At 46.8% G+C, this 23,587-nt stretch overlaps 3 protein-coding genes across 6 annotated transcripts in view; 1 reads left to right on the top strand and 2 right to left on the bottom strand.

Moving 5' to 3' along the window:
- TTLL13 (tubulin tyrosine ligase like 13) overlaps positions 1–5,269 on the bottom strand; it is a 13,218-nt gene extending 7,949 nt beyond the window's left edge. The window contains 4 exon segments of the mRNA XM_059056649.2: positions 1,957–2,075; positions 2,794–2,828; positions 3,163–3,285; positions 3,287–5,269. Of these exon segments, the coding sequence (XP_058912632.2) occupies positions 1,957–2,075; positions 2,794–2,828; positions 3,163–3,285; positions 3,287–3,825 (816 nt within the window). The 5' untranslated portion in view covers positions 3,826–5,269.
- The window catches only part of GDPGP1 (GDP-D-glucose phosphorylase 1), a 26,288-nt gene extending 5,189 nt beyond the window's left edge, over positions 1–21,099 (bottom strand). The window contains exons 1-4 of one of the 4 annotated variants that reach the window (XR_010839836.1): positions 19,776–21,099; positions 19,418–19,532; positions 8,543–8,599; positions 6,181–7,476 (exon numbers count right to left, since the gene is read on the bottom strand). Coding sequence is in view for 3 of the 4 variants with exons in the window: in XM_067029925.1 (XP_066886026.1) it covers positions 6,310–7,467 (1,158 nt within the window). In the remaining variant the exon portion in view is untranslated. Of the gene's footprint in view, positions 1–6,021; positions 7,477–8,542; positions 8,600–19,417; positions 19,683–19,775 lie in introns of those variants that run through there. The other 3 variants (XM_067029925.1, XM_059056633.2, XM_059056635.2) reach the window with 3 other exon arrangements.
- On the top strand, positions 20,265–23,587 carry CIB1 (calcium and integrin binding 1). Its single transcript, XM_059056644.2, has 7 exons — positions 20,265–20,519; positions 20,666–20,700; positions 21,767–21,875; positions 22,486–22,636; positions 22,773–22,891; positions 22,994–23,082; positions 23,327–23,587. Exons 1-7 carry the CDS (start codon positions 20,469–20,471, stop codon positions 23,346–23,348), a joined length of 576 nt encoding a protein of 191 aa, XP_058912627.1. The 5' UTR covers positions 20,265–20,468; the 3' UTR covers positions 23,349–23,587.

The raw sequence follows: 23,587 nt of genomic DNA, 5'->3' as shown, positions 1-23,587 counted from the left end.
TCCTGGGGCCTGAACATTCCAGATAGCAGTGGAAAAGGACTGGGGAGGTCAAGGGAGAAGTCACAGTGGAGGTAAACACTGCACCTAGTCCCCAAGGGAGAAAAGGAAGGTTCCCTAAGGCAGGTGGGAAACTGCCGCTTGGCCTCTCCCCAAAACACATACACAGCAAGGTTAGCAAATGAGGAGTGGTGAGAAGGGCTAGCCAGGACTTTGGGCCTTCTAGCCACCTTTTAACATCCCTCAGACTACCGGGGACAAGCCCCGTAGGAATAACGGGTGCGGAATAACACAAAACAAATGAGAAAATATTTCCCCAAAGAGAAAGGAAACTAAGGAGCAGCCCCAGGGAATGAATGGCAGTGGCACTCTCAGAGGGCAAGGCATTGCCAGGGTGGCCTGCTGGAAACCCCCGCTGCTCTGGCCCTCAGGGCTGGGAGGTTCAGTGCTCTCTGGTTTTTCCCCTTATGAGCTGTGTGAACTGAGTATTTCTGAGCCTCAGTGTCCTTAACATAAGGGTATCTTTTGGGAATTCCCTGGCAGTCCAGTGGTTAGGACTTGGTGCTTTCACTGCAGGGGGCAGGGGTTCAATCCCTGGTCGGGCAACTAAGATCCCACAAGCTGTGGCCGAAGCCAAAAAACCAAACAAAACATAAGGGTATGGGCTTCCCTGGTGGCGCAGTGGTTGGGAGTCCGCCTGCCGATGCGGGAGACGCGGGTTCGTGCCCTGGTCCGGGAGGATCCCACGTGCCGCGGAGCGACTGAGCCCGTGAGCCATGGCCGCTGGGCCTGCGCGTCCGGAGCCTGTGCTCCGCAGCGGGAGAGGCCGCAGCAGTGAGAGGCCCGCATACCGCAAAAAAAAAAAAAAAAAAAAACAAAAAAAACATAAGGGTATCTTTTTGAGGATTTAATGAGGTGAGAATGTAAAAGCACTTAACAGTGTCCGACCTCAATAAATGCTGTTATTGTTACCCTCATCTCACAACTGCTCTCTGCATGCCCCTTCTGAGGGGCATTTTGAGCGCTTCTAGCAGTCTCTTGCTCTCGCTCTCCTCCCATAATTCGTGGGATAGGTGATAGTCTCAGCTCCGTGCTTGCCTTCCCTCAAAATAAGCCTACAGACACTGTTAAATTATTTAATTGCTAACCACCACAAAGACCCAATTAGAGGATAACAAAAACACCATGAAGAAGTAATATCTGGGGCTTCCCTGGTGGCACAGAGGTTAAGAATCCGCCTGCCAGTGCAGGGGACACGGGTTCAAGCCCTGGTGGGGTAAGATCCCACATGTGGCGGAGCAACTAAGCCCGCGCGCCACAACTACTGATCCTGTGCTCTAGAGCCCGCGCGCCTCGAGCCTGTGCTCCGCAGCAAGAGAAGCCACCGGAATGAGAAGCCCGCACAACCGCAATGTAAAGTAGTCCCCCCCACTCCCTCCAAGGGGCGAAGAAACAGAGACCCAATGCAGCCAAAAATAAATTAATAAATTTATTTAGAAGAAAAAGAAGTAATATCTTCTTGTGGACCCTGGTCCATCTTTCCTGACTTTCTTGCTGCCGTGCAGGACCCCACATTGACTCTTAATGGATGTGGAGTGCTAGGCTAAGCTGCTTAGAAGGCTGGATCATTCAGCTGGCTCTACTGTTAGCTCTGAAGCTCCCAGTCTTCCCCCTAAGATAGGGTCACCTGCCCTGGAGGGACCAGCTGAGCTTGCTTCCAGGCAAGCAGCATATATTGAGATAGGATGTGGCCAGCAGACACTTCCTTCAGATAACAGAAGTTCCAGAGACCCAAGAGGAGAATATTTCCATTGGCGCAGAAGCCCCTGGCCATGGCCTTTCCTGCTCTGCATAGGGGTATAGCCACCAAGAGTGGCAGCCTCGGGTGCCTGGGTGTAAGGGTAGGAGTAGTCATTCTGGGGCATAGCTCCTTTAGGATCTTGGGTCTGGAGGTTGTACCTGAAACTTCTTCATGTCCATGACTCGTTCCAGTGAGACAGAGCAGTCTGTCCAGTACACAGTCCACTCTTTGTCCTCCCCCACCTCCTTCAGGCCACACATTTGGGCTGCCCAACGCACTGTGGGGAGGGGGAGGTCAGTGGAGCCAGCCCGGGCACTGGCAGCAAACCTTGGGACTGCAGCTGGGTTGGGTAAGGAACAGACCTGACTAGGGAGCGGGGTGAAGAAGGAGGTAGTTCTTATCTCAGCTCTGCTTACCTCAGTTTAGTTACCATTGCAACAATTCCAAGTTTACGAGGCTGTCAGGGTCCTTCCAAAATTTGACAGAAAACTAGAGACTGGATCTCTGTTCCTGTCAGTCCTCTCAATTAGGATGGTTTCTGGCCTGCAGAGCTGACCCTCGGAAGGGGTCACACTGGCGCCTCACACTTTGGGGCATCCGTAGCACAGATGCCAGTGGGGATGAGGGGAGGAAGAAATGACTAACCTAGCTGGCGATTTTTTTTTTTCTTAATTGCTGAAGCCACCTCAAAAGTTGCCTTGAAAAAAGTTTTAACCTGGTCTCATCTCATCTCTGGGTGGGGAGGGATGGTGATTTTTGTCATTTTTTTTTTCTTGTTAGCTAACTGGAGATTCCTACTCTACCGCTGAGACTAACTGAAACAGTGATGTGTCAGCTACTGGTAGCTGAGCCAAGAGGCTCAGTACAGGTTATAGGCCAGCCTAACAAGATCCAGGGGCTGGGAGCAGATTGGGGGGGACCATCTCCAGAGTGAAAGCCGCAGCCCTAAATGTCCTCTTATGCCCAGTGGTGTGAGTAACGAGCTGGGTGCTTACCACTCTCACAGTTGGTCAGATTGATGGCCAGGGGTCTGGCATGGAGGAATAGCAGAAATTAGGCAGAAGGAGAGAAGGACGCTGGGCTTCCAGGCACCCAGAAGAAGAGACACCCAACAGATTAACAGTGCAATTCATTTTCTCTAGAAGCCGCTTAAAGACCAGGATGATATAAACGTGCCGAAATTCTAAACTAAGCCCAAGTGATTCTGAATTTTGTTTTTGTTGTACAAAAAGGCTAATGACCTCCTGTATTTCCTGTTCTCTTTCCTAGGCTAAAGGGAAGACTTTGGATCCCAGACTGACTGCTGAACGGCAGAGGGTTACTCTCTGGAGCTGGGCAAGTGAGGGGGTCCAGGGAACGGTTACCTGTGTTTCCGCCTTCTCTTTCTCCTCCCAACTTCTAATTCATCTGGGTCAGCTGGGGTTATGATTTTCTTTGGTATTTTCTTGGCTACAATGGATAAAGGAACTCCATTCCCAAATGCATTAGTCAGGCTTTGAGAGTGCATGCTGAGAAGGGTTAGAAGGGATGGTAGCTTCCCTTTTGACATACTCCTCGGATTCCTCTTCTTCACCATAGTTTTCCTCTGATTCACTGGTCTTACAGGTACTTGGCTCCATCCTCTTAGATTCTGAGGAGGGGTGGGAGTGAAATGTATATGACTTCCCTCCAGGCCCAGGAAGGCCGGCAGGAATCCACCCAAGGACCTTCATGGTGTTATAAGGGAATGTTGCTGCTCCTTCAGAACAGAGCAGTCCCACTACAGAATGGGATGTTTCCAAATAGGTCATGGGCTCCGTGGGATGCCTATGAGATGTTAGATTCGCTGACAAGCCCCAATTATCCAAGACCACTCCATACAATACTCTGGGGTGCATGCAGCTGAACTGAGCTGGCAGGGACCATGACCATAGCGTTTTTGTTCTTGAATGTGATGGGAGATGGCTGGGGGTGCTGGGGGGACCTTCACTTTGAAAAATAGAGCTGAAGACCAAAGGTCGCCTAGGCCAGCCTTTTTCCTGTTCCATAATTCAGTTTCTCCATACAGACACACTGGGGCCAGGCACCCAATGGCCAAGACCCCCTGGGCTCTGACAGCGGAGGGGAAGCCCCCGGCGGACACTGCCCACCCCAGGTTCCGAGAGCGGAGGGGCTGCCGGGTCCGCCCCTATCGGCCTGGTGCTGGACTCAGCTGGTCGCTCACAACCGCCCTTCGGAAGCAAGCAGGCAGCCGCCGCCGCCGTCGCCATGGACACGAGGGCGGCCCCCATTGGAGAAGCGTCCTAGGGGCGGGGCCTTTCCGAGAACCACACTCACTTGGGCGCCAGCAGAGGCCATCTTGGGCGGGTGCCTGAGACGTTTGGCCCCGGGGCTGCCGTAGGAAGCGCAATCGAGCGCCTGGCAATGGAGGGCGGATTCTTGCGGCAATTGACCCGAGGCGTGATAGGACTTCTAGTCCTTCCGCTTTCACGCCAGTTCGCACGAGCGCCACCCCCACCCTTTCCTGAATCCGCGGGCCAAGCTCCCGGGATTTGGCCAACTCAGTGTTCGGGACGAATACCTGCTTGCCTTCCTTCAGTGAGTGTTTTTAGTAACCATGTCTAGAGCAGTCCCAGCACTTGGGAGGGACTGCCGTGATTATCACACGTGCCCTGGAGGTGCTCATCAGACTGCTTTAATGTCGCCATCTTTTCCTGATGTCCATCCGCTTTACCTCTGATTGCCACCTCCACCAAACTCCGCCCCATTTGTCACTTTAAGATTATCCCATGTGCCTAAATCTAAAGGACACTTAAAAAATTTCGCTCCTCTAAAAGGACATGTACATTTTCCGATTCACAGATTTCTTGACCTCCCTTCAGTTGTATGATACTCTATTACCCCCTCCTTGAAATGCTTTGGAGTCCCTTGCCTTTCAGGACGCACATTTTTCTCACTCTTTCGACAAATATTTAACGTTCCAGGCACTGTTCTAGTACCTGAACCATCATCATTTCTTGCCTAAATTGCCACCATTAAGCAGCCTCTTAATTGAATTCCCTTATTCTGTTTTTCCTTCCTTCATCCATCCATCCATCCAGTGCAGCTTAAGTATTCGCCCTAAAATGCATATTTGTTACTCCCCAATTTAAAACTCTTCAAGGTTTCCCATTAGATCTAGTCCAAAACCCCTTAGTACAAGAGACCCTCCATCAAAAAAGAAAACAAACAAAAAGCAGCAAAATGGTGGAGAGGCCCTGAGCTGGATTGTCCCTGCTTACTTACCTACTGTGCTCAAAGCCCAGGGCTCTGGATACAAAGGGTATCCTAAGTGTTCCATATTCAAGCTCAGAAAAAGCTTCCATAAATCCCCTTCTTGACGATTCACAAAGTATTCATGGCTAAGAAGTACCACCGTAAAGAAAACCTATTTGACTTTCACTTTTTGTGGAAAAACTTATTTGGGGCCACAGAAGGCTCTCCTCTGAACATCAATCCTAAGGAAAAAACTGGGGCAATCCTGGTATTTGGACTCATCACCTTCGACACAAAAAGTCCACTTTGCTCTAATGGTCATCTGCACTCCCTTCAGAGAATGAGCAAGCAAAATAAAGTGATGTTATTGGAGCCCATATTTGCAAAGGCTTGCACAAAGAGGCATTAAGCTGAAATTACTGCAATGTGCCCAAACATGAGGGTGACCAAAAACTGTTTATAGGAATTTAAATGTTAAACTGATTTTCTTATGAAATGGGTTGTGATGCATATTCTGCTTCATCTCAATGAGACTTTATTAACATGGCAGTCACATGTGCACAGCCCCAGCTCAGCTTCAGGGGTCTGATTGCCTGTGTTGCTGTCCTGACTCCACTACTTTTGAGCCATCTGACCTTGGACAAATTACTAAACCTCTGTCAGCCTCCATATCTTCGTCTGTTAAATGGGGGTATTAAGAGGACCTGCAACTTTCAAGTTGTGAGGACACCTTGTTTTCACATGAAATGATGTATGTGAAGAACACTCAGCTCAGCTTTGGGGCTGAAGGAAACTTCAAGGTGGCCAGGTAGGTGAAGAATGTGCTATAAACAGGGCATATGGATGGAGGGGACATATGTAGGGGCAGGATGAAGAAATACAACTCAGTGGCGGGCAAAGGGAGAACAGGCAGAGAGGCAAGAACAGAGGAAGTGATAAACTATCACTTTGCTAAGATTTGATAAGAAAGGAAGAGCAAAGTTGGCATATACAAGTCAGGAATGTGTTAACTCTTGCACATACTCCCTTCTTAACAATAGGTTTGACATCCCTGGGGCTCATCTAAGAAGAAAGGTGAAAAGCAGCAGATACATCCGTGAGGGGCTCATTCATTCCAAGGTATCCTCCTCCGTAAAGAGACCACTTACCAGTTCTTTATCCCTCCCTTTAGGCTGAGACAGGTGAGAAGGCATTCATGAACGTGCCCACATGATCATGATGGACAGCTTTCCAGAAAGAGACTTAGATCGGGTACAAAATAAATACTTCTGGAAGGATTACTGCTCCTCCTTGGCTATCAAGGCCACCAGTGCTGCCTGCACCTCTCCTGCCTGGGCTGGGGGCAGCAGACAGTCTCGGATGACAGCCAGAGCTGCCGCCTCTGTCAGGCTGCTGAAGTCCTGGGACGTTTTGACAGGGAGGTGCCCAGCCAGCTCACAGAGGGCAACATTGAAGGCCTCGCCTTCCTTTATCCCAAAGCTGGACTTGCGGGCCCAAAGAATTACTCGGACCCCCGTGAGGGCTGAGGAAGATGATGTCTTTCCAGGTGGAGCCCCCCGGGTCACAAACAAGTTATGTGCAATCTCGTGGTCAGTCAGATAGTCAGTGGCCCGACATACCCTGCTTATCAAGGCTTCCAAGTCGGGCCCTGTCCCGCTTGTGTAAAAGAGGAAGCCAGGAGCTGGGAGGGCCTGGAGCAGATGCAGATGGCCCCCAGGATCCAGGGGTTCACTTGGGGCCCCCTCCACGGGCAGTCTGTGGGCCAGGTAATAGCCATGTAGGTGGAGGTGGTTCACTGAGGCCAGGCCGCCCAGGCTGTTGAAGCCGACTCGGAAGCCTGGGTGTGAGCTCAGCAGCACAGCTTCAACCCCGGCCTGCAGTGCCCCTGGCAGCAGGCGCTGGGGGAGCCCTCGGGCGGGCTCGGGCACCAGCAGCACGTGGCCCCACTCCAAGGGGCTGACATTGATCACCACAAGGATGTCATCTTGCTGGAGAGCACTGGGGAGATCGGGCTCCCGGTGCAAGCGGAAGAGGACTTCTCCTGGCCGGATCTGGTTGAAGTTAAACTGTTCAGGGTCAAACGCCTGCCTCACGCTCCTGATGTTCTGGGGGCTCCTTCTTTGCACACCTCGCTCCACATTCAGCTGAGCCACAAAACCCACGGCACCAGGAAGGGTTTGGGTCTGCAGCTCCCCCAGACAGTAGCGGAACAGCCCCAGCTCCATCCGCTGCCTCCAGGCCAAGCAGAGGGCAGAGTCAAAGCGAGACAGTGGCAGTCTGTCCAGAAGGCTGGGTCCGCTCCTTGGCCACTGAATCCCTTCTGGCACGAGTTCCTTCTGCCCATAGACAAAGTCAGGAATGCCGTGCGAGGCCCAGTCCTCACTGTTTGGAGGTAGCAAATAGGAAGTTTCATTTGAACCATGTGGGATAGCCATGGGGCTGACCTGAAACAATCATAAGGTGAAAAATACATGATGCTATCCCATTTCCAAAGATTTTATTTTTATTATTTATTTGGCTGTGCCACGCAGCTGGCGGGATATCAGTTCCGCGACCAGGGCCTGAACCTGGGCCACGGCAGTGAAAGCCCCAAATTCTAACCACTAGGCCACCAGGGAACTCTCCTATTTTTATTTTCAAATAACCTTTACTTTTTGCTCCGATTACAAAAGTAATATATGCCTCTGGTAAAATATTTTGAAAACACAGAAATCACTCATAATTATCACCTGCAGATTAGCATACGTTGCTACTGAATTAAAAATATAAATCAAATTCTTTCTCTTTCTAAAAATTATATATATTGAGTAAACTTTCTTAATGGATTAAAAAAATAAAGATAAATTACAACCCAGGGAAAAATCACAATTTACATTTAGCCTCATTTTCATATGTAGATGAATCTTTTTGGCCTGTGCCATGTGGCACGTGGGATCTTAGTTCCCCGACCAGGGATCAAACCCGTGCCCCCTGCATTGGGAGTGCAGAGTCTTAACCACTGGACCACAGGGAAGTCCCGGATTTAATTTTTTAACAAATCTTTAACTGTTGTACATTTAGGTTGCTGCCAATTTCATACTATTATATACAATGTTGTGATGAACATACTGTGTATCTATCTTTGCAGATGTTTTTATTTTCCTTTAAAATAAAATCTTAGTTGACCACTGGTCAGAGTAGGCTCACGGCCCAGGCTTTTGATACAGTCTGTCAAACTGCCCTCCAGAAAACTGCACCAGTGTTCCAGTGCATGAGAATGGCCAAGGTTTCAAAGCTCACCACTCCTTTGTGGGAACAGCTTTTCCACTGTTGTGTAGTGATTCCAAATGGCCAAGGATAGAAGCATTTGGGTGAGGATGGCCAAGCATAAGTGCCCTAGGCCAATCCTTTAAGGCAGAAATATAGGTGCCTGTCTTCATCTCCCACTGGGCCCCTGGAGCCCTGTGGACCCAGCGGTGTCAGGGAGACGACCTGCTGTTGGCCCAGATAGGACTTCAGAATGAAGCTTACCTCAGTAGAGTTGCCTCAGTACAAGTTTGGGTACCCTCAGCTCTGCTGGTCCAGAAACTTTATATTAGTAAAACAGAAAAAACAAAGAACATACAAAACATATTAAAAGTCAAGCTGAGTTTAATGAGTACAGAGTTTCAGTTTTGTAAGAAGAAAAAGTTCTAGAGACTGGCGGCACAACAATGGGAATATACTTAACACTACTGAGTTGCACACTTAGAAAGGTTAAGGTGGTAAATCTTATGCGTTTTTTACCACAATAAAAAAATTTTTTTAAACTTGAGCTAAGCATAATATTGACAATAAAACATAAAATCTGTAATTATTCTATTGAAAGTGAGCCTAAGACATTTCTCCAAAGATACACAAATGTCCAACAAGCACACGAAAAGATGCTCAACATCACTAATTAGGGAAATGCAAATCAAAATCACAGTAAGATACCACTTTACATCCTTTAGGATGGCTACTATCAAAAACAGAAAATAACATGTATTGGCAAGGATATGGAGAAATTGGAACCCTTGTGCACTGCTGGTGGGAATTTAAAGTGATGCAGCTGCTATAGAAAACAGTACAGCAACTCCTCAAAAAATTAAAAATAGAATTACTATATGATCCAGCAATCCTACTTCTGGGTATATATCCAAAAGAACCAAAAGCAGGGTCTCAAAAAGAGATATTTGTACACCTACGTTCCTAGCAGCATTATTCACAATAGCCAAAAGGTGGAAGCAACTTAAGTATCCATCGATAGATAAATGGATAAACAAGATGCAGTATATATAGAAAATGGAATGTTATTCAGCCTTAAAAAGCACGAAATGCTGACATATGTTACAATACGGATGGACTTTCAGGACACTATGCTAAGTGAAATAAGCCAGTCACCAAAGGACAAATAGTGTATGAGTCCACTTATATAAGGGACCTAAAGTGCTCAAATTCATAGAGACAGAAAGTAGAATGTGGTTCCCAAGGGCTGGGGGGCGGAGAAAATGAGGAATTGTTGTTTAAAGGCCGTAGAGTTTCAGTTTTGCAAGAAGGAAAGAGGTTTGGAGATTGGCTACCAAACAATGTGAATATATTTAACACTACTGAACTATACACTCAGAAATGTTAAGATGTTAAATTTTATGCTACATGTTTTTTTTTTTTTTTTTTAACTTTTGAAGACTGCCTTTTTTTTTTTTTTTTGCGTTACGTGGGCCTCTTACTGTTGTGGCCTCTCCCGCTGCGAAGCACAGTCTCCGACACACAGGCTCAGTGGCCATGGCTCACGGGCCCAGCCGCTCTGAGGCATGTGGGATCTTCCCGGACCGGGGCACGAACCCGTGTCCTCTGCATCGGCAGGCGGACTCTAAAACACTGCGCCACCAGGAAAGCCCTGGCAGGCGGATTCTTAACCACTGCGCCACCAGGGAAGTCCCTATGCTACATGTTTTCTATTTTTATTTTTTTTAAAGCTTAGTGGTATTTTTATGGAGGAATTTAATTAATTAAATTTTGGCTGTGTTGGGTCTCCACTTTCTGTGCGAGGGCTCTCTCTAGTTGTGGTGAGTGGGGGCCCCTCTTCATCGCGGTGCGTGGGCCTCACTGTCGCAGCCTCTCTTATTGTGGAGCACAGGCTCCAGACGCGCAGGCTCAGTAGTTGTGGCTCACAGGCCTAGTTGCTCCGCAGCATGTGGGACCTTCCCAGACCAGGGCTTGAACCCGTGTCCCCTGCACATTGGCAGGCAGATTCTCAACCACTGCGCCACCAGGGAAGCCCTGCTACATATTTTTTAATCACAACTTTTAAAATGTCAAGATGGTAAATTTCATGTTATGTATATTTTACCACAACTTGAAAAAATTTAAGTGAGTCTCAAAATAGATTTAAGAAATGCAACAATTTGCTGAGCTAAACCTAAGTATTCACTTACTTGTAATCTCATTCACTCATTCATTCATTCATTCATTCATTCAGAATCAATGTCTACGTCGTCCCCACTGTTGACATTCTGGGGCCACCTCTTCTGTGCACCCTGCTCCATGTTCAGCTGAGCCACAAAACCCAAGTATTTATGAAGTAACTGCTGTGTATGAGGCAATGGGGAAATGGTAGCAAATAAAGAGAACAAAATCCACACATATCCTTATGGAGCTTACATCCTGGGGTGGAGTCAGATGATAAGCAAAAGGAAAATATTAACTACCTGTGGTGATAGCATTTTGTGGGAAATAAACAAGTGATACAACAGAGGGTGACCAAGGGGTGGGATCAGGGCATCCCACTTCTACAAGAGGGCAGGGCAGGGCCCTCTGAAGTGACAGCTGACCTAAGACAGGAAGGATGAGAAGAGGCCTACAATGAAGAGCTGAGGAAAGTGTACTCTAAGCAAAGGAAATTGTAAGTCCAAGGCCATAAGTCTCGCAGGGCAGGCAGTTGGCCTGTTCAAGGAACAGAAAGGAGGTAGTGTTACTGAGGTATGGCCGACCAGGGGAGGGGGCACTCCCATGAGGCTGGAGAGGAAGGCAGGGGTCAGATTAGCTGCAGGACCTTATGCATTATGGTCAGGAACTTGGATTTTATTCTAAATGGAGTAAGAAATCACTGGCAAGTTCTAAGTATAAGGATCGTCGGGTATTTTATAAACTTTTTCTAACTGTTGTGTGGAAAATGGATTGTAAGGGAGCAAAGGGGAAGCAGAGATCACTTTGGAGGCCACTCTGGTGGCCAGGTGAGCAGTGAGGGCGACTGGACAACACAGATGGCAACAGAGACAAAGGAGCTGGGGATATGGGTCATGTTTTGAAGGCTGAACCAACAGGGCCTGCTGACAGGCTGACTATGGGGACTGACAGAAAAGGAAGAGCTGGGAGTGACTCGGCATCAGGAACTAGGCACTGCAGTGGCATTTACAGAGATGGAGACGCTGGGGAGGTGGGGTGAGAATAGGCAGACTAGAGAAAGGGAGAGACCAAGAGTTCAGTTTTGATTATCGACTCTGAGATGCAGCCTGGGCATCCAAGAAAAGTGGTGTAGGCAATGGGACAGTCAAACCTGGAGGTTAAGGGTAAGGTCTGGGCTAGATACAAATTTGGAGTAACATTAAAAGCCAGGGGCCAGGACCAAGGACCTAGGGCCAAGATGATACCAAAAGGCTAAAAATATGAGTAAAGACATATCAGTCAATAGAATCAATAGAAAGTGGGTATGGTTGTATTTATATTCAAGTGAACTAGGAGGCAAAAACAATACCTAGGAATAAAGAGGAATACTTGAAAGTGACAAATCATAGTGACCACACAACAGGACTGAACCTACATAGGAAAACCAGGAAAAAGGGCACACTGTTTGCATGTCTATGTTGTGCCAGGCATGGGTTGGGGGCTTTCCAAGTCCACTCAGGTGACCCTCACAACAAGCCTGTGTAGTTGGTATCATCCTGGCAGGAAGGTGAGAGACGTGGTTTTGGAGGCTGACAAGGTGTTTGAATTCTGTCTCTTGCATTCACTAGGGATGTGACCTTGAGCCCCTAGAACAAAGTCCGTTTCCTCATCATGGCTTCTGGGCTCTCAAGGCTCAGCAGTGCCCCTCTCACCTCCTCCCAACCACTCTTTCCCTTGCCTACTCTGTTCTGCACTCTTCTAAACTTCCTCCTGCTCAGGGCCTTGGTGCTTTATGTTCTCTCAGCCTAAAATACCCTTCTCCCAGGTATTCTTCACATGTCTGGCTCATTTAGGTCTCAAACATCAAACAGCAAATATCACCGCGTCAGACAAACCCTGTGTGGCCATCCTATGTAATATCTCAAGGAAAAGAGGAAGAGGGAAATAATATTACAAGCGGGGAATGAAATGTCTTGGAAAACAAAAAAAAAGTTAGAATTCACAAATCCAAGGGTTGGTACTTTGATAAAAAAATGATCAATGAACAAACCTTTGAAAGATCCAACCAAGAAACAAAATAATTGTTTTGTTTAAAAATAGCACTACAAATTATTTTTAAATCAGCCACTCAGTTTTATCACTGTGTCAAGGGTTGATCAGGCACAGGAAGGACAATACGCTAACCAGACTTAACACGGACTGCTGGATGACTCAGAATAACTATTTAATAATTTATGGACTTCCCTGGTGGCACAGTGGCTAAGAATCCACCTGCCAATGCAGGGGACACAGGTTCGAGCCCTGGTCCGGGAAGAACCCACCCACATGCCATGGAGCAACTAAGCCCGTGAGCCACAACTACTGAGTCTGCACTCTAGAGCCCATGAGCCACAATTACTGAGGCCCACATACCTAGAGCCCGAGCTCTGCAACAAGAGAAGCCACCACAATGAGAAGCCTGCGCACTGCAACGAAGACCCAACGCAACCAAAAATAAATAAATGAATAAATAAATAAATAAATTTATATTAAAAAAATATACCTCATTAAAGCTGAAAACAAACAACAATAAAAAATAATTAACCTCGGAGCATGCCTCCTCAGCTTCTGGAAGTTCCATGACTGGCAGGGAATGCTGGTGTGAGAGCAGCCTGCCAGGGAGAGAATCTGCAGAGACATACATATGTGGAAGCCACCTGCCACGTGTAAGGTACCTTATGGAAAGACTCAAATGGCAAAGAATTGATTGAGACTTCCAGCCAACAAGCAGTGAGGAAGTGACCTACTCAGTCCACTAGCTTGTGAGGAACTGGCTCCTGCCAACAACAGGCTAGCAGAGAAACACGGCTGTGAATGGAGGGAAGGAAATCTTGTCAAAGCTTCAGAACTGGAAGCTTCAGACATGGATCAGAGAGTACCTTCAAGATGGTGGAGGAGTAAGACATGGAGATCACCTTCATCCCCACAAATACATCAAAAGTACATCTACATGTGGAACAACTCCTACAGAACACCTACTGAATGCTGGCAGAAGACCTCAGACTTCCCAAAAGGCAAGAAACTCCCCCTGTACCTGGCCATGTGGTGGAAAGGGTCTTGGTGCTCCAGCCAGCTATCAAGCCAGAGCCTCTGAGGTGGGAGAGCCAAGTTCAGGACACTAGACCACTAGAGACCTCCTGGCCCCACATAATACCAATTGGCAAGAGCTCTCCCAGAGAACTCTGTATCAACGCTAACACCCAGATCCACTGAACGACTAGCAAGCTCCAGTGCTGGACACCCCATGCCAGACAACTAGCAAGACAGGAATACAACCCCACCCATTAGCAGAGAGGCTGTCTAAAATCATACTAAGTTCACAGACACCCCAAAACACACCACTGGACATGGTCCGGCTCACCAGAAGGACAAGATCCAACCTCATCCATCAGTCCCCTCCACCAGGAAGCCTACACAACCCACTGAACCAACCTTACCCAATGGGGAGAGACACCAAAAACAAGAGGAACTATGAACGTGCAACCCGCGAAAAGGAGACCCTAAACACAGTAAGTTAAGCAAAATAATAAGACAGAGAAATACGCAGCAGATGAAGGAGCAAGGTAGAAACCCGCCACACCAAACAAATGAAGAGGAAATAGGCAGTCTACCTGAAAAAGAATTCAGAGTCATGATAGTAAAGATGATCCAAAATCTTGGAAATAGAATGGAGAAAATACAAGAAACGTTTAACAAGGACCTAGAAGAACTAAAGAACAAACAAACAATGATGAACAACACAATAAATGAAATTTTAAAATCTCCAGAAGGAATCAATAGCAGAATAACTGAGACAGAAAAACGGATAAGTGACCTGGAAGATAAAATAGTGGAAATAACTACCACAGAGCAGAATAAAGAAAAAAGAATGAAAAGAATTGAGGACAGTCTCAGAGACCTCTGGGACAACATTAAACACACCAACATTCGAATTATAGGTCCCAGAAGAAGAGGAGAAAAAGAAAGGGACTGAGAAAATATTTGAAGAGAATATAGTTGAAAACATCCCTAATATGGGAAAGGAAAGAGTGAATCAAGTCCAGGAAGCACAGAGAGTCCCATACAGGATAAATCCAAGGAGAAACATGCCAAAAAACATATTAATCAAACTATCAAAGATTAAATACAAAGAAAAAATATTAAAAGCAGCAAGGGAAAAGCAACAAATAACATAGAAGGGAATCCCCATAAGGTTAACAAATAACCTTTCGACAGAAACTCTGCAAGCCAGAAGGGAGTGGCAGGACATATTTAAAGTGATGAAAGGGAAAAACCTACAACCAAGATTACTCTACCCAGCAAGGATCTCATTCAGATTCGACGGAGAAATTAAAAGCTTTACAGACAAGCAAAAGCTAAGAGAATTCAGCACCACCAAACCAGCTTTACAACAAACGCTAAAGGAACTTCTCTAGGCAGGAAACACAAGAGAAGGAAAAGACCTACAATAATAAACGCAAAACAACTGAGAAAATGGTAATAGGAACATACATATCGATAATTACCTTAAATGTAAATGGATTAAATGCTCCAACCAAAAGACAGAGACTGGCTGAATGGATACAAAAACAAGACCCATACATATGCTGTCTACAAGAGACCCACTTCAGACCTAGGGACACATACAGACTAAAAGTGAGGGGATGGAAAAAGATATTCCATGCAAATGGAAATCAAAAGAAAGTGGAGTAGCAATTCTCATATTAGACAAAACAGACTTTAAAATAAAGACTATAACAAGAGACAAAGAAGGACACTACATAATGATCAAGTGATCAATCCAAGAAGAAGATATAACAATTGTAAATATTTATGCACCCAACATAGGAGCACCTCAATACATAAGGCAAAGCTAACAGCCATAAAAGGGGAAATTGACAGTAACACAAAAATAGTAGGGGACTTAAACACCCCACTTTCACCAATGGACAGATCAACCAAAAAGAAAATAAATAAGGAAACACAAGCTTTAAATGATACATTAAACAAGATGGACTTAATTGATATTTATAGGACATTCCATCCAAAAACAACAGGATACACTTTCTTCTCAAGTACTCATGGAATATTCTCTAGGATAGATCATATCTTGGGTCACAAATCAAGCCTTGGTACATTTAAGAAAACTGAAATCGTATCAAGCATCTTTTCCAACCACAACGCTATGAGACTAGATATCAATTACCAGAAAAAAACTGTAAAAAATACAAACACAGGGAGGCTAAACAATACTAAATAACCAAGAGATCACTGAAGAAATCAGAGGAAATCAAAAAATACCTAGAAACAAATGACAATGGAAACATGATGACCCAATACCTATGGGATGCAGCAAAAGCAGTTTTAAGAGGGAAGTTTACAGCAATACAATCCTACCTCAAGAAACAAGAAAAATAACAAACAACCTAACCTTAGACCTAAAGCAATTAGAGAAAGAAGAACAAAAAAACCCCAAAGTTAGCAGAGGAAAGAAAACATAAAGATCAGGTCAGAAATAAAGGAAACGATAGCAAAGATCAATGAAAGTAAAAGCTGGTTCTTTGAGAAGATAAACAAAATTGATAAATCATTAGTGAGACTCATCAAGAAAAAAAGGGAGAAGACTCAGATCAACAGAATTAGAAATGAAAAAGGAGAAGTAACAGCTGACACTGCAGAAATACAAAGGATCATGAAAGATTACTACAAGCAACTATATACCAAAAAAATGGACAACCTGGAAGAAATGGACAAATTCTTAGAAAAGCACAACCTTCCAAGAGTGAACCAGGAAGAAACAGAAAATATAAACAGACCCATCACAAGCACTGAAATTGAGACTGTAATTAAAAATCTTCCAACAAACAAAAGTGCAGGACCTGACGGATTCACAGGCGAATTCTACCAAACATTTACAGAAGGGCTAACACCTATCCTTCTAAACCTCTTCCAAAGTATAGCAGAGGGAGGAACACTCCCAAACTCATTCTATGAGGCCACCATCACCCTGATACCAAAACCAGATAAAGATGTCACAAAAAAAGAGAACTACAGGTCAATATCTCTGGTGAACACAGATGCAAAAATCCTCAACAAAATACTAGCAAACAGAATCCAGCAGCACATTAAAAGGATCATACACTATGATCAAGTGGGGTTTATCCCAGGAATGCAAGGGTTCTTCAATATATGCAAATCAACCAATGTGATACACCATATTAATAAACTGAAAGATAAAAACCATATGATAATCTCAACAGATGCAGAAAAAGCTTTTGACAAAATTCAATACCCATTTATGATAAAAACTCTCCAGAAAGTAGGCATAGAGGGAACTTACCTCAACATAATAAAGGCCATATATGACAAACCCACAGCTAGCATCATTCTCAATGGTGAAAAACTGAAACCATTTCCACTAAGATCAGGAACAAGACAAGGTTGCCCACTTTCACTACTATTATTCAACATAGTTTTGGAAGTTTTAGCCACAGTAATCAGAGAAGAAAAAGAAATAAAAGGAATCCAAATTGGAAAAGAAGTAAAACTGCCACTGTTTGTAGATGACATGATACTACACATAGAGAATCCTAATGCTACCAGAAAACTATTAGAGTTAATCAATGAATTTGGTAAAGTAGCAGGATACAAAATTAATGCACAGAAATCTCTTGCATTCCTACACACTAACAACGAAAGATCAGAAAGAGAAATTAAGGAAACACTCCCATTTACCATTGCAACCAAAAGAATAAAATACCTAGGAATAAACCTACCTAAGGAGACAAAAGACCAGTATGCAGAAAACTATAAGACACTGATGAAAGAAATTAAAGATGATACAAACAGATGGAGAGATGTACCATGTTCTTGGATTGGAAGAATCAACACTGTGAAAATGGCTATACTACCCAAAGCAATCTACAGATTCAATGCAATCCCTATCAAACTACCAATGGCATTTTTCACAGAACTAGAACAAAAAAATTCACAATTTGTATGGAAACACAAAAGACCCCGAAAAGCCAAAGTAATCTTGAGAAAGAAAAACAGAGCTGGAGGAATCAGGCTCCCTGACTTCAGACTATACTACAAAGCTACAGTAATCAAGACAGTATGGTACTGGCACAAAAACAAAAATATAGATCAATGGAACAGGATAGAAAGCCCAGAGATAAAACCATGCACATATGGTCACCTTATCTTTGATAAAGGAGGCAAGAATATACAATGCAGAAAAGACAGCCTCTTCAATAAGTGGTGCTGGGAAAACTGGACAGCTACAGGTAAAAGAATGACATTAGAACACTCCCTAACACCATACACAAAAATAAGCTCAAGATAGATTAAAGACCTAAATATAAGGCCAGACACTATAAAACTCTTAGGGGAAAATACAGGCAGAACACTCTATGACATAAATCATAGCAAGATGCTTTTTGATCCACCCCCTAGGGAAATGGAAGTAAAAACAAAAATAAACATGAGACCTAATGAAATGTAAAAGCTTATGCACAGCAAGGGAAACCATAAACAAGACAAAAAGACAACCCTCAGAATGGGAGAAAATATTTGCAAGTGAAGCAACTGACAAAGGATTAATCTCCAAAATATACAAGCAGCTCATGCAGCTCAATATCAAAAAAACAAACAACCCAATACAAAAATGTGCAGAAGACCTAAATAGAGATTTCTCCAAAGAAGATATACAGATTGCCAACAAACACACGAAAGGATGCTCAACGTCACTAATCATTAGAGAAATGCAAATCAAAACTACAATGAGTTATCACCTCACACCAGTCAGAGTGGCCATCATCAAAAAATCTACAAACAATAAATGCTGGAGAGGGTGTGGAGAAAAGGAAACCCCCTTGCACTGCTGGTGGGAATGTAAATTGATACAGCCACTATGGAGAACAATATGGGGGTTTCTTAAAAAACTAAACAGAACTACCATATGATCCAGCAATCCCACTACTGGGCAAATACCCTGAGAGAACCATAATTCAAAAACAGTAATGTACCACAATGTTCACGGCAGCACTATTTACAATAGCCATGACATGGAAAGCAACCTAAGTGTCCACTGACAGATGAATGGATAAAGAAGATGTGGCATGGGCTTCCCTGGTGGCACAGTGGTTAGGAGTCCGCCTGCCAATGCAGGGGACACAGGTTCATGCCCTGGTCTGGGAAGATCCCACATGCCGCACAGCAACTAAGCCTGTGTGTCACAACTACTGAGCCTGTGCTCTAGAGCCCACGAGCCACAGCTACTGAGCCCACGTGGCACAACTACTGAAGCCTGCACACCTAGAGCCCATGCTCCACAACAAGAGAAGCCACCACAACGAGAAGGCCGCGCACCGCAATGAAGAGTAGCCCCTGCTAGCCACCACTAGAGAAAGCCTGTGCGCAGCAACAAAGGAGCCAATGCAGCCAAAAATTTTTAAAAATAAATTAATAATTTTTTAAAAAAAGAAGATGGGCACATATACACAATGGAATATTACTCAGCCATAAAAAGAAACAAAATTGAGTTATCTGTGGTGAGGTGAGTGGACTAAGAGTCTTTTATCAGAGTGAAGTAAGTCAGAAAGAGAAAAACAAATACTGTATGCTGATACATATATACAGAATCTTAAAAAAAATGGTTCTGAAGAAGCTAGGGGCAGGACAGGAATAAAGACGCAGACGTAGAGAATGGACTTGAGGACACAGGGAGGGGAAAGGGTAAGCTGGGATGAAGTGAGAGAGTGGCATGGACATATATGCACTACCAAATGTAAAATCAGCTCGGTGCTTTGTGACCACCTAGAGGAGTGGGATAGGGAGGGTGGGAGGGAGACGCAAGAGGGAGGGGATATGGGGATATATGTATACATATAGCTGATTCACTTTGTTATACAGCATCAACTAACACAACAATGTAAAGCAATTATACTCCAATAAGGATGTGGAAAAAAAAATTAACCGTACCTCCACCTCCTCCACGCAGTAGCTTGTGATCCTCACCTTTTGGAACAGTGTAGGTTAATTCATTCATGCATGCATCCAATAAATACTGAGAGCCTACCACGTGTCAAGCATTGTCCTAGGAGTTGGAGAGGGGACAAGAGCAAACAGGTCAGCTTCGATCCCAGCCTCCCCCAGCATGCAGTCTGGACGCAGGGTGGGGTCAGAGGACAGCATGCAGGCTGGAATGACGAGTACAGCAGGACGGATTCTTGAAAAGAGCCTTAGACTGGAGAGATGGCTTTGTAAATGACCGAGTCTAGACAAGTCATTGAACCCCCCTGAGCCTCTGCATTTACAAATTTGAAAAACGGGAACTTACCTTGAAGAACTGTTGTAAGAACTGAAGCTGTGCACAGCGTTTCAGTGGGCCCTCAGTAAACGGCCTCAGTAGGCAGAAAGGTTATGGCTATTTCTAGAGAGGTGGTATGAGGGTTGCAACACGTACGGCAGGTGCCTGGTGGTAACGTCTGGGTGGAAGAGCCCTCGCTGGGCAGAGGGGCAACCGACCGCCTGGGGCCAGTCAGCAAGTCACGAGGTTTCTCGGTTATCCTTGCTCCAAACACTTCCCTAATGTCCCTTACCGGACTCCACACAAAGCCGCCCCGCCCCCGCCGCCACGTATTGCAGGTGAGGCGGACACGCACGCCTTCCCCCCAAGTCCTGCCGGGGCCATAGCGAGGTCGTGGCACGCTTAACGCATGCGCAACTTGCACGCAGGCACGCGGCGCGGCCTGTCCCGCCCATCCAGGAGGCGGGGTCGTGCGGCCTGGGCTCCGCCCCGGAGCGTCCGGCCCCGCCGCGGGCCCCGCCTCCAGCTCGCAGGGAACTTCCTAGAGCCGGGATCCAGCCAGCTGGCTGAACCTGGCGGGGAGCGCCTGGGAACTTTAAGGAGGGGGGTGGCCTGCAGGAGCGGTTGCCGCGGGGGCTGGGCGGTGACGCGGCTCGAGGGAGGAAGTGAGAAAGTTGCCGGCGTCCCGAGAAGAGTTGACGGAGCTGTACGCGCGGCGCCGCAATGGGGGGCTCGGGCAGTCGCCTGTCCAAGGAGCTGCTGGTTGAGTACCAGGTGCGTGAGACGCCAGTCCCTAGGGAGTTTGCGCGCGGCCCTGCGCTCGGGGGTGTGTGTGGGTGTCCCCGAGCGGCGGCAGGGCGGCGTACGCGGCCTCTGGCTACGGGCCGCCTGCTGACCCCCAGTCTTGTTTTGCCTTCCAGGACTTGACATTCCTGACCAAACAGGAGATCCTCCTGTAAGTCCTGTCTCGAACCTCACCTCCGGGATATTCTAGGGACGACTTCGGGGGTGGGGGGCGGGGGAGGCTCTGTCTTACAGGTGGGCAGGGGCCCCGCCAGAGGGAGGGGCAGGGGCCTGCCTGAGGTCAGGACCTGAGCCGGAACTGGAGTGAAGGACCGCGGGTGCTAGGCTGTGCCCTCTTCCCGGCACGACCTCCCCGCTGGCGCCGGCGGCCGCAGCTGTGCACCGTGGAGTCACCTCGCAACTTCCAGCCAAAGTTGGGCGCTCTTTCACCTCGCTCCACGGGCTTCTGCATAACCGAAGTTCCTGCTCCAGTCCGGCAGGGGCTGCTGTAGTTTTGGGCTGCTTTACCTACAGGCAAAGCCAGGGAAGCCTTGGGGAGCCTGGCTCCTTCTTTACCTGAAATAATACAGTAACCGTTAACGCTTATTGAGCACTTGCCGTGTGCCAGGCTGTGCTACGAGGTTCTCTACATTACCTAATTTAACTCTCACGACGGAGGTATGGGGACAATGGAACAGTTTGATAATTTGCCTAAGACTGAGTAGGAGGATTTGAACTAGGACTGGAACCCCCTTCCTAGCCGTGGCCAAGCTTTATGTGGCTAGGGCACTTGAGTGAAAAGATTCCTGAGCTTCTCTGGGCAAAAATAATCCCAGTGGGAATGAGATGGTGCCTAAGGAGGAGATAGTTCAGGGTTGCTGCTTTGAGGAGCAGCCGGAGATTCCTGAAATGAAATGAGAACGAGATTTCAGTTCAGCTCTTTTCATTTGTTCTTCAGGGCCAACTTCTGGCTCCTTCCCAGACCTCTCTATCCCTCGGGGGGTCTAGAATCGGGGCCCAGTGCCTGGGACACAGTGGGCCCGCAGTCAATACCCATTGCAGGAATGGACTCCCAGCCTATACTGTCTTGTAATATATCTCCTCTTGGCTTATGCCTGAGACTCAGACATACTGTGTTTGGGGCTTAGCGCCTCACCTGGTTTATAATGGGTAGCAAGGCAAGGAGTGGGGATGTAATCCACTCAGGAAGGGACAACAGGTTCCGCTCCTTCTGCCAGAGCCCACAGGCGCTTTTGTGAGCTGCTTCCCCAGGAGCACCGGAGTGTGGAGGAGTCACTGCAGGCACGAGTGTCCTTGGAGCAGATCCTCAGCCTTCCAGAGCTCAAGGTGCCGGCCCCCCAGCCTCCCTCTGTTCCTCCTTTTGAGATCATGTGGTCTCTGGTCCTCATTCTCGTCTTTTCCCTTTTTCGCTGACTTCCTGGGGGCTAGGGCTTTATCAAAATCATCCAAGGGAATTATATAGAAGGGTGTTTTGCAAACTGGGATTCTCAGACATATTCTTGGAGGTTCAAACAAGTTTTATCCTTTAAGAGGAGTTGAATTACCTTATTAAAGCTTGAGAAACCCTGTTCCAGAGGCTGATTGCTCTCCACAGGGCTGCTGTGAAAATTGCTACAAAGTGCCTGGCCTAGTGCCTGTAACACAGTAAGTGCTCAGTGAAATGTTTTGTTTTAAAATAACCAGCCCATCTTGTCCTCTTTGCTTAGGATAACTTCCTCTTCCTTCTGTGCTCCCAGGCCTGCCTTTGGGTTAAGCTCTGACTCCTGGGAAGCCATCCCCAGCTGGGTCATTGGTCCTCCTGACCTCCGTGCTGGCCCCAAAGCGCTGATAGTTCTCCCCTTGAGAGCCTGAACTGTTTCCTCCAGTTTCCCAGTGGGGTTTGAGTGTGTGACTTGGGCTGCATCCTGTGGCATTCATAGAGGGCTTTCTTGCCTAGGCCAACCCCTTCAAGGAGCGAATCTGCAGGGTCTTCTCCACTTCCCCAACCAGAGACAGCCTGAGCTTTGAGGACTTTTTGGACCTCCTCAGTGTATTCAGTGACACAGCCACCCCAGACATCAAGTCCCACTATGCCTTCCGCATCTTCGGTAAGAACCAGGGGCCGGGTGGAACACCACCCCTTCCAACATGGTCTTTGTGGAGGTACTGCTTGGGAGCTGGGGGTCAGGAGCTTGCAGCTCATCTTGACCACATCTATTTTGGCTTCCTGTATGTGCTTTCTAGATTTTGATGATGACGGAACCTTGAACAGAGAAGACCTGAGCCAGCTCGTGAACTGCCTCACGGGAGAGGGTGAGGACACACGGCTCAGTGCCTCAGAGATGAAGCAGCTCATCGACAATGTGAGCAATGGGGCCGGGCTCGGCTGGGCCAGGCTCGGCTGGGCCAGGCTGGGGAGCAGGAGGGAAGGGTTGGGCTTTGGTCTGAAGCTTTCCCTTTCCCAGATCCTAGAAGAGTCTGACATTGATAGGGATGGAACCATCAATCTTTCTGAATTCCAGCATGTCATCTCCCGCTCACCAGACTTTGCCAGGTATGACTGTGGTGCTCATTTGCTGCACTGAGTCTGCGACGTTATTATGGGAGGCGGTACCTGGGGTTAGAGAAAGCCTCCTGCTTTCTCTGAATGTATTAGAGTAGCTCTTCTTCTAGAGGGGACTCACAGATATGGGACACAGCCCATTCCAAAGGGTCTTGGGGGAGAGGTAGGTAAGTTTGGGTTTAGTCCCTACCTTCCTCTGCCAGCAGAAAACCCAATGCACTCTTCTTTTGTTCAGCTCCTTTAAGATTGTCCTGTGACAGGAGCCACAGCGTGTGTCCCAGCACCATGTCGAAGAAACTTTCCACTGCTGAGCCATGGCCAAGGTTACCCCTGTGTTGCCAGGGCCGGCCAAGCTGACCCAGACTGGAGGTGACACTGCGCAGTCTTGCCTGGGACAGGGGAGGGTCCTCCATGTTAAGGCTTCTCCCCTTTTCACTGTCATTGTCATTGCTGTTTGTGTTTCTTCTAATCAATAATAAAGGTTTAGAAGTTTTGA

This window comes from Kogia breviceps, chromosome 3 (assembly GCF_026419965.1).
Source record: "Kogia breviceps isolate mKogBre1 chromosome 3, mKogBre1 haplotype 1, whole genome shotgun sequence".
NCBI classification, from domain to species: Eukaryota; Metazoa; Chordata; class Mammalia; order Artiodactyla; family Physeteridae; genus Kogia; species Kogia breviceps.
Note: the sequence above shows the minus strand (reverse complement) of the source record. Positions and strands in the feature narration are given on the sequence as shown.

Coding starts and splice junctions, on each gene's coding strand:
- CIB1 (XM_059056644.2), top strand. CDS start 20,469: ATGGGGGGCTCGGGCAGTCGCCTGTCCAAGGAGCTGCTGGTTGAGTAC. Junction 22,637..22,772: donor CTATGCCTTCCGCATCTTCG/GTAAGAACCAGG, acceptor TGTGCTTTCTAG/ATTTTGATGATGACGGAACC. Junction 22,892..22,993: donor TGAAGCAGCTCATCGACAAT/GTGAGCAATGGG, acceptor TCCCTTTCCCAG/ATCCTAGAAGAGTCTGACAT.